Source organism: Cucumis sativus, chromosome 3, assembly GCF_000004075.3.
Source record: "Cucumis sativus cultivar 9930 chromosome 3, Cucumber_9930_V3, whole genome shotgun sequence".
Taxonomy (NCBI): Eukaryota; Viridiplantae; Streptophyta; class Magnoliopsida; order Cucurbitales; family Cucurbitaceae; genus Cucumis; species Cucumis sativus.
Genome location: NC_026657.2, coordinates 38,413,440 through 38,424,298, shown reverse-complemented (window position 1 = coordinate 38,424,298; position 10,859 = coordinate 38,413,440). Strand labels below are relative to the sequence as shown.

The following is a 10,859-nucleotide window of genomic DNA, read 5'->3' as shown; positions in this document are numbered from 1 at the left end:
TTACTATCGTTCAAATTTTGTAAGATAGGGCGTGTTGTCCTATGAGAACACTCACAAGTATATTATTGTTTGGTTTTAGTTGAAGATTAAGATTATATTTTAAAATAATTCACGCTCTTACTATTCTTCTACCAAAAGGTATTTGTTTCAAGGGTACTTATGTACTGATAGATCGTCGTTGGCCAACCTTTGATCACCATCTTTGGCGACGTCGTCCAACAACCAACTTCAGTGATTATTGACAACCTACCTCCTTGAAACCGATCAACCTTGATTTTTTTTTAATAAAAACGTTTCTAGCATATATAACAAACTAATAAATGCTTTTTTAAAAAAGTTTTAAAACATATTTGTGTTTTTATTTAAAATGTTTTTATACATGAAAGTGATTTTTTGAAAAAAGATTTTATAAGTTATTCCAAATAAGCCTACTTTAATTATAATATATATAATATATATTAAAATATACGTTATCATTTTTTTCCCTTTTTTCTTTTTAATCATTTTCTAAATTGTTATTATTATTAGGTTCCCTTTTAAAACCATCTCTTAAAATAATAATACTACTAGTATACATGATGATGTTGTATATATATTATACATGATGATGTTGTTGTATATATATCAAATAAACTTTACATACATGCATCTTTTTCTACTTTTATATATATATATATATATAAAATCTCTAATTTGGTTTAATGATATTTTTCAATTTTTTGTTGGTTAATTTAACTAGCTCGAACACCGAATATTATATTTTAAATATAAAACCTTGGAAAATCTAAATCCTATACATATAGATAGTATTAAATTTATTAAATAAACAACATTGTTAATAAAACCACATGTTAATTTCTATAAAATAGGTTATTCTTATAAAATTTATAACACGTGCATTACACGTAGTAATAAAATAGTTTGTGTAGTGTAAATTGGTGTAAGGTAAAGTTTAAACTATATTTTTTAAAAATGTTATTTCATGTACCTAAACATATCAAAAACCAATGTTTATTTTACAAACAACTGTAATTTGGACTATAATAATCTGTACCTCAAACACTACAATAACTCATATTGTAATTACTCTACACTCTCGAGACATACTATAGAATAACAAAATTTGTTATAACCCACAAACTATAATAGCCTATTCTACGCTCCTTTTGTGTTTCATTTCATTTTTTGGACAACCTGTATTAGATTAAGTCCCCCATTCCCCATTGACTCTCATTAGAAAACGGTCAAATACAAAGTCTATAATCTTCTTCCCTTAGTTTATTGTATACAGTATGCGTATTTGTTTTATTCTATACATTATATATGTGTATGAATGTTAGTTCATTTGTTTGTATGATTGACTTGAAAATTAGATATTTTATTCTCATTTTTAAGTATTGTAAAAATAAAAACACTTAACCAAGATTAAGTGTTTGATCTTTGAGTTAAAGATGTTTATGGAGTGGAACAGGTGTGGGATGTCACTCCTCGTTTTCGTTCTCACTTCTCATTTCATTCTCCATCCTAAGAATTTACGGAGATTGAGTTCCTCGCGGGAAATTTTCACTTCTTAGGTCTTTTTTTCTTTATTGAAAAAAGACCAATGAATTTAAATCACTAATGTGGGCATTTTTTAATCAAATAATTAACTCTATATCCTTATATTGTTTATTATGGATATAAGAAATCAATTACCAAATTTTGGCCTAAAAAAGTAATCAATTTTTTAAGTATATAATTTAAGTTTAAATATTCAACTTTGGTATCTCATGTTTGCTAAATACTTCTAAATGGTGTCTAAATTAACTTTAACTTAGCCGAATACTTACTAAACTGTTATGTGTTGACATGAACATTAGTTATATGCGTAGATTATATTGGATTAGTTGAAAAATAAATTAAAATAAAAACTTTAAATTATACCTATAATGTGCCCAAGCCTCACTTGTTGTACAAAAGAAGTTTACGAGAATTTAGGGAAGATAAAAGAATTGTTTGAGGAACCGGTGAAAGCAAACTTCTAGCTTTGGTTTGTAGAGATGAACGTTCTTCACCATAAAGTAGACACATAAAGGAAGCAAACTAGGGGTGTTCAAAGAACCGGTAACTCGACCAACCCTAATTAACCAGTTGGGTTAAATTTCGTGTTTGGTTTAATGGATTAGAAAATTGGAGAAAAAAATACTTTAGTCGAGTCCCCGATTGTGCAAATAATGGACGGGTTGATCAAACCCAACCCGGTTATCTGATGTTCTCTTTTTTTTCTTCCAACTCCTCTTCAAGAGAATATCAATACCGTTTAAATATCACTTTGATATGATTTAAATGATCACTTACCTAGTCAACACGATCGTCTAGCATTGTCGAGACGACTGCTTATATTTGAAGCTCTTTTTCTATAGTTTAAAAAGAACTACATGATCGTATAGATATGATGTAAACGATCGTTTACCATGATCAACACAATCGTTTATATTTGTAACATATTTCTTATCGTGAAAAAAAACTACACGATTGTGCTGATACTACTTGCACGATCGTGTATCATTTTCTACATGGACACATATCATGATTGTTTAAAATAAGAATTACACGTGCAAAGGCCAACCCGCGAACCCAACGTCACTTGGCCCAACTCGAAATTCTTAAGTTGAGTTGGGTTGGGTTGATTCTTGCATATTACTTCAATTTTTGCCATCCCATTTATTTTGGGTTGGTTAATATTTTTCCTTGAACCTGGCCCAACTCGACTTATGTACAATCTTAAACAAAATCGAGTATAATTGTAACTTATAGAAATTGCACCTTCCAAAATTCATTCTGTACCTCATCTTCTTCTTCCTCAATCTATTTCAACTCTCAATTTCTTCTATTTTGTTTGTTCTTTTGAATCTTTCACACATGAAACCTTAACAATTTGACTTTAATCTAATCGATGAGTTGAACGTTTTTTGAGTTGAGATTTTTATCTTCAAATTTCGATTGAAACAATTAATAATAGGATTGGAACTTTGACTATTAGAAATATACATTTTGTTTTTTCAATTTTCAGTTGATTTCATGTTTGATTACATGCTTTTGTATGTTCAATAAATGCATTTCGAAGAAGCTGCACTAAAAACATAAATATCAACTAATACCATATTTTACGTTTTGGGCGGCTGAGTTGAACGGCATTGGTAGACATCACCCTATTAACTAAAACCTCCAAGGTAAAGTATATCTTTTGAAACTTTAGACACCACCCTAACAACCTCCGAGTGGGGAAGTGTATTTTTCTTTTACTTACTGATTGGGCTGGGCTGGGCCGTGTACAAACACACAGAATTGGCTTAAACCGGGCCAGGCCCAGTGATGCAATATTGGGCCGAATAGCCCAACCAAACGACAACCTTCATTTACCGCCAATTTTACATCCCGTCGTCCTTCATTATTCAGTCTCTCTTTCGCTCCATGGTTGATGATTAATTTCTCTCCGTATCTTATCGGCACTCACAACCACCGGAGAAGATGCTACCCATCGCATCATTCTCCTCTCGTCAATTGGCTTTAAATACATCCAACTCAACGAACCTATTTTTCTGTTCGCTTCCTTCTCGCACGGCCACCTCCCGCCTTCGGAGAGTCTCTCCTCGGAGTCCTAATCTCAAGCGATTAACCTCTCGTGTTGTTAGCCTCACCCGTCGAAAGCAGCTCCACCAGGTTTTACATGTTTCTTTTCTTTATTTACTTCGTTTTGCACTCATTTCAACTGTTCAACTGTTCAACATTGAGATAGTGAGGAGAAAGACTGAGGACTCCAATCTTTGGTCATTGCTTGTTGTTGTGTACGAAATTCTACTCTCATGCCTCTTCTAGATAAAGCATAATTTGATAGTTTTCGTTGTCATCTTCATTTTAAGCACCGGTATTTCATGCATTCTTATTGATTAAAATTATATAGTCTCACGTAACGGATTAGTGTGGACGTTAGAAATTAGTGGTTGTACTATAAGTGATGGTTTGCATCGAACTATATCCTTCTCGGAAATTAGCTCAATTTTCGTCATTTACTTTCTCAGGTATTTGAGGAAATTGAGATTGCCAAGAGACGTTATGGAAAGCTGAATACAATTGTTATGAATGCGGTCTTGGAAGCTTGTGTTCACTGTGGTGATATTGATTTAGCTCTGAGGACTTTTAATGAAATGTCTAAACCAGATAATTGTGGCCTTGACAATGTCAGTTATGGCACGCTATTAAAGGTAATTTATTATAGTTAAACTATTCCGAGTTTTAGATTCCTAATTGTGTGAAATCCGTAATGGCAGTTTATGTGGAAGAGTCGTGATTAGTTCTTGTTCCAGTCACGTCTTCATCTTTTCTTTGCCAGGGTTTGGGCGAAGCTCGCAAGATTGATGAAGCATTTCAATTACTTGAATCTGTGGAAGAAGGAACTGCCATCGGAGGTCCAATATTGTCAGCACCACTTATATATGGTCTTCTAAATGCTTTAATTGAAGCAGGTCAGTTCCTATGAGAGGTCACTTATTATGCAGTTTTCTGTATCCTTACCATCTTTATCTAAGCTTCAAGGATCAGAATAACGTCTCAAGTGTTTAGGAAGTTAGTTTACAGTCAACTTATTGTACTTTAGTTGAGATTATTATACTTTCAGGTGTAAATATTTATATTTACTATATTACATTTGCTGCTGTAAGTCTCTCACTATCATTATTAATTCAACACCCCCACCTTAATTGATGGTGATGAGCATTATACATTTCTCTGTGTAACAGTTTAGGTATATTCTTACTACTATTATAAATCTTCAACATTTCAATGGAAACATGTAACGACTAAATCAGCGTGGAATGGATGGTGCAATTTAACATGGTTGTCAGACATGATCATGTATATATAAATGCCATTTATTCATATTTAAAATGCTTAAAATGAAACATCTGATTTTCTTTTAAAATCTGCGCCTTGAACTCCTAATAAATAGTTAAGTATGCACTTTTTTCAATGAATAGTATGCATTAAGTTCCTTTTTCTTTTAAAATTTGTGCCTTGAATCTTCTTTTAAAATTTGTTCAAATGGTCTTATTAGTTTTATATTTTAAAATGTTGCATTTATGGTATCATGTTGCTTTTTGTAGTGCAGGAGACATGCGCCGTGCCAATGGTCTAATAGCACGATATGGGTTCTTACTTCGTGAAGGAGGCAATCTCTCAATATCAGTTTACAACTTATTGATGAAGGTGTGCACACAGTTTTATTTCTGCTGGAAAATATTTTGACCTGGTGGGCAATTGGAGAAGCCAGAATTTGGATTACGTTGCTGAGTAATTCTGTTCTCTTGGATTTTCAGGGGTACATAAGCTCAGGTGTTCCTCAAGCTGCTTTGGCCATGTACAATGAGATGCTAAATCTGGAGTTGAAACCTGATAGGCTCACATATAATACATTAATATCTGCTTGTGTGAAGATCAACAAACTGGACGCGGCAATGTATTTTTTCAAGGAAATGAAGGTCACAAGCATGTATTGAAAGGCCAGTTTAGAGCCTCCAAATATTTTTATTAATTCGTTGGGAAATCAACCAGTGTTTATATTTTGTTACTCATAATTTCATTCTTTTCAGGAACGAGCTGATAAGTATGATCAGGAAGATATTTTTCCTGATGTTGTGACTTATACTACTTTACTTAAGGTCAGTGAACTTTTCACCTGCTTTGCTTATCGTGTAAGACAATTTAGTTTTTACAAGTTACATATACTTCGGATTGGCGGCTCTGAGAAGAATTGTTGCAGCCATTGTTCATAAACCATGCAAAATCTGCATCCAACTTAATTACATATGGCAATAGGAAAATATTTACTCCCCCACCCCTCATTCTGGTCTGACCCACAATAATTCTTGCATGTTCTAAATTTTTCTTGAGAGATTCTAGGTTCTAGCTCCTTTGGATAACTAGAGCTACAAGCTAGTGCATCTTGATTCACTTTTCTGACATGAACTTCCCATTCATTAATTACTGTTATAATTTTTATAGAGTTTTGGGATTCTGAAAGATGTCCGTCTTGTTCACAAAATTGTGCTGGAAATGAAGTCTTGTCGTGGTTTGTCAATTGATCGAACTGCATACACTGCAATGATTGATGCTTTGGTTAACTGTGGCTCTATTAATGGTATGAGTGAATACATAACTAGTAAGTGGTAGGAAATTTTGGGATTGAAATGTACTGGCTACTGATTGTCCATGGTATCAGGTGCTCTTTCTTTATTTGGGGAATTATTGAAGCTTTCTGGATGGAATTTGGAGTTACGGCCAAAGCCACATCTTTATCTCACTCTTATGAGAGTTTTTTCTAGTAGAGGAGATTATAGGATGGTCAAATGTTTGCATAGACGCATGTGGCTGGACTCCTCTGGAACTATTTCTCTTGGATATCAGGAAGAAGCAGATCATCTTCTCATGGAGGCAGCTTTCAATGACAATCAGGTACTATCCATTTTCTTCTGAGATTTAAATGTTTTTGAACAACACATGCCTTGTTGTTCCTTTTCTCCTTTAGGTGCTAAAAGTTTGCTTCCTTTATATTGGAGACAACAACATGTACACCCTGAGTAGATTCTAGATAGAGAATGACTGTTGATTGTTATACAAGTGAATGAGCTAATACAGTGCTAGTTTATCTAATTTACTATAGTTTTGACCACAATGAGGGTCTGATTGGTAAAGAAAAAAAATATTTTTACTTTACGCATTTGGCAAGATTTTAAGTGGCAAGTCGTCAAAAGCCACCTGGAAGCAAAAATCTTCTTTTCATGAATTGTTGTTTTGGTTGTTGGTGTATGCGCAGTACATATTTGATCCTAAAAAGGGTTTCCTTCATGCCATTTCTCCAAATTGGCGTTTTATGTGCAACTGTAAAGAAGAGCGGGAGACTAATTGTAAGTTAGTATTTTAAGGAAAATCATACACATTTTTGAAGTCTACTGTACAAAATAGTGCGTCCCCACCTTTTTAAACATACAGGTGGGGATTATTTGAAATGCTCTGGTGAGAACATGTTGGAGCTAATTAGTTCTTTGCTGTGGGTTTCTGTTACAACTGTTATTTTTATTATTTAACCCAATGGCTCCTTGCTTTCAATCCAATTGGGATTGGGTTATTTTCTTTTTGTTGCCCCCCTTGGACTTTCCTTGAGTGGGAGGATGTTATATGTTGTCACTTCTGAAAGGTTTCTTTCAATAAAGGTTCTATTTCCTATAGTAAGCAGAATCATGAATGATTAGAGTTGTTAAAGTGATTTAAAGATGAACTGCAACTTTACAATCTTGATGAAATCATTTTAATTTTAGAATCCTCAAACTTTCAGATTTGGTTAATCTTCTTTCATTCTTTTCTTTAAGAATTTCACATTATCAATAAAATTATGACTGTCTGTTTCTCATAAAAAAAAATTATTTTCTTTAAGACATTTCATGGACTTTGTGATATATGTCCTTTGCAGATTGATGTGGCAATAGAGAAACTTTCAACAATTATTAAGAAATGGAAGGGAATCTCATGGGCTAGTCGAGGTGGCAGTGTAAGTATATATATCCTATCATCCTTAATTGTTAGCTTAAGCATTTTGCCATTTTGGAGCCTCTACTTTCGTTGTGAATGGAGGATATTTTCTCAATTCACTATTTCTTGCACTCCGGGAGAAAATTTGATTTGATTTTATAGAAATCTCTGTAAATAGTTATCATAAACTTCATTATGGTTCCATTTTTTCATGTTTCGTTAGTGATATGCTTCAAAGGAATTCTAAGGCTTACTATGGGCCTGGCTTAGGATGATTTATACACGTCTCTCATAAAGTAGGTTTCTTTTAGTTTTCTAGTTCTTTGAAATCTATTTATACAATCTAAAATCTCCTGAGCACTTTAGCTTCTTGATGGGTCTTGATTTGAAGATGATTATGCTACTCATAATCCAGAAGAATTTATATGCCATCATATACTTCTAGAGCTTCCAAATAGTCTATGACCATGTGAAAGTTTTTCTTTTGAGCAGTCCAATGCTTGAAAGTTGAAATGCTCTAACCTCTTACTGTTCTCTGCATTAGAAGCCTTGAACCGTGATGTCTTTTATGAAACCAGATTATTTCCCCATGGCTTGTCGCACTTTTCTTTATTCAATTAAGGTAATTTATAATATTTATGTTTTTGCTGATCCAGGTTGCTCTGCGTATTGAAGCATTGTTGGGACTCACCAAATCTTTCTTTAGTCCTTGCATATTTCCTCGGGTTTGAATTTTCTGTGCTTACATATGTCCGGTTATTTTACATCTTGAAGATGTTATGTATGTGCTAGGAATGCTATTAGGATAATTGAGGAACATTATTAGGGTATTTAGGGCCATTAGGAATTAGTTGTAGAAGTTATGGTGGTACGTTATAAACAGAGGGTAGAAAAGGGTAGGTCTGGGGGTGGATATCTTTTCGCTGATTTCTTGAGCTAGTCTGTATTGTGAGAGAAGAGGAGGCTTTCTATTTTTTCCCGTGGGAATTACCCCTTATTGATAAATAAACTCAGCTCTCTAATTCTCGAGTCTTAAATATCTGCCATTACCATGCATTTTAATTAATTATTTGATCATATGTAAGTCTTCACTTTAGTTTAATCATACATACTCGTTGCAGGTAAATCTGGGTGCACCAATTGAGAGTGTCATGATGCCATTTAAAGCCGTTCAGCCATTAAATGGAAGCTTACTGTTGAAGGAGGTGGTTATGCGTTTCTTTGACAAATCAGTTGTGCCTATCATAGACGACTGGGGTATATGTATTGGACTACTTCACCGAGAAGACTGTACTGAGGTGAGTTAGAATCTTTTTTCCATTACAAATTACACCATAGAGATAGAATCTTCTCTATAACTACAGATGGTCTTTCTTCTGTGAACTTTAACCTTTTTGAACCATATCATATCTCAAAATGGCAGAAATATACTCAATTTTTTGAAATAATACCTTACTATACCACATTTGTAATTACAACGGATTCTTAATTGAATAAGACAGGCCCCTTGAGGAGGATCATGGTCGGTCTTTTAAGAATTAAGATCCTGTTTTCCACTCAGAAATTTTCTACAAATTGTTAAAGTTTGTAAAAGAATTTAGCTCCTTTTACGAATCTTTTAACAAAATCTTTCATGATAATGAAGCACAAGCTTTGACGGGCATGTGCAATCTTCTAGTTATTTCGACCACGGACTCTTTGGGTTATTGTTTGATTTCGATAAAAGTGGAAGGCAAAGCTTTATGCCATATCATTTGACCGAGTGGTTGTGGTTGTATAGAAGTAAATATTTGTTTATGGTGCAGTTGGATGAGCCCCTTTGGAAAATGATGAGAAGCCCTCCTCCTGGTGTAACAACTACAGCATCGATTGGACATGTTGCGAATCTAATTCTGCAAAAGAGGTACAAAATGGTCGTTGTTGTAAGACATAGCAAGTATAGTACGTATTATGGCTCGAGTTTGAGGGCTCTCGGTGTTTTTACTATCGAGCAATTGTATGGCTTTATTTCTCCCATTCCAATTCAGCATCGGCCAAACATCCCTTGTAAGACGTAATAGACAAAAACAAACCTCCATTTTTTAAAATAGAATTATTAGCTTTACAGCAAATGTTTTCATGCATCTCCGCATTTCTGTGGTATTTTCATTATACTTTTGAGCATTGTGTCTATTCATTTTCTTACCTTTAAAATGTTTCAAATCGCTATTATCTCATCCTAGATCGTTTGCTCGATAAGTTAGTCGTATGATCCAAATCAAAGTTATTTTGATGATAGCCCCCTAAGAAGTACAAACATGGATACGAGACACAAATACCACATGAACGGCGACGACAAATCATAGTTTAAAAATTTAGAACATGACATGGCAAGAATACGTTTATTAAAATATTCATTTTTAAATTATATATATATCATTTTTATAGTAAAAGAAAATTCATAGTAAATGAATTGATGCATTTATATGCTTAAAAGACTTAGCTTGATGCATTGCATGTTCAAAAGTTATTATTATTGCCATATGTGTCTTTTTAGATTACTTAACGAGTGTTCTATGCATGTCTAATACATTTGTTGTACTTGGCACTAGTAAACGTCCGATAGGTGTCCACCAAGTGTCCGACATGGACAAACTATCCAAACTGAAGTGTCTGTGCTTCCTAGATAACTCCATATCTAGGGATGGACATCCAAATGGAGTCTTTTTTTGTTAAAAAAACAAGGCATTGATCGACCGAGTTGCGTGATAAAAATTTGGTTGCCGGAGTTGCCATTGCTGCCTTTTTCTTTCACTTTTATCCTTGGTCTTACACTTATAGTAATTAGATCAATTAAAGTCTCCCTTTAGGATGTTGCCACTTATCTTATCTAGACATCTTCTATCAAACCCAAAATAATAACGATTTTCATTCCTTCTCATACTTCAATTTTGTCTAAGAATTGAGCCTTGCGTGTCATCTTTAATCTTTGAATTGGTGACCTTGGTTCAAAAGTGGTTTCCATTTAGCCTTACCATTTGCTTTGGCAATTTTAGGTCCACTTGCAGGCCACATTATTCACAGCCAATAAATAATGTTAGTTGTCCCACCAACTGAAGCTTTCATATTTAATGGGGCATACAAACCAGTCCATTACATACCCCTACTAATCTGCAACATTCTTTTACACAAATTTCAAAGAAAAACACCATCAACACATTATATTTAAGCGCAAAAAATCCAACCATAAACCATATAACAAGCATCTCTTGTATGAAATATAGGAATTGCACAAAAAATTGTTTAAAATCTTAAGA

General features: G+C 33.7%; 1 protein-coding gene across 2 annotated transcripts; it reads left to right on the top strand.

The window, feature by feature from the left end:
* Nucleotides 1-3,416: 3,416 nt before the first annotated feature.
* LOC101218517 (pentatricopeptide repeat-containing protein At5g10690) lies at nt 3,417-9,686 on the top strand. Of its 2 annotated transcripts, XM_011654230.2 has the most exons (12): nt 3,418-3,702; nt 4,062-4,244; nt 4,373-4,505; nt 5,147-5,244; nt 5,355-5,516; nt 5,628-5,696; nt 6,040-6,175; nt 6,257-6,489; nt 7,505-7,582; nt 8,220-8,288; nt 8,685-8,861; nt 9,369-9,686. In XM_011654230.2, the coding sequence occupies exons 1-12, from the start codon at nt 3,511-3,513 to the stop codon at nt 9,618-9,620; spliced, it is 1,782 nt and encodes a 593-aa protein (XP_011652532.1). In that variant the 5' UTR covers nt 3,418-3,510; the 3' UTR covers nt 9,621-9,686. The 2 variants fall into 2 exon arrangements, with proteins under 2 accessions (XP_031738823.1, XP_011652532.1); XM_031882963.1 differs by lacking the exon at nt 8,220-8,288 and having other exon boundaries at nt 3,417-3,702.
* Nucleotides 9,687-10,859: the final 1,173 nt, after the last annotated feature.

Coding starts and splice junctions, on each gene's coding strand:
- LOC101218517 (XM_011654230.2), top strand. CDS start 3,511: ATGCTACCCATCGCATCATTCTCCTCTCGTCAATTGGCTTTAAATACA. Junction 3,703..4,061: donor GTCGAAAGCAGCTCCACCAG/GTTTTACATGTT, acceptor TTACTTTCTCAG/GTATTTGAGGAAATTGAGAT. Junction 5,697..6,039: donor CTTATACTACTTTACTTAAG/GTCAGTGAACTT, acceptor TAATTTTTATAG/AGTTTTGGGATTCTGAAAGA.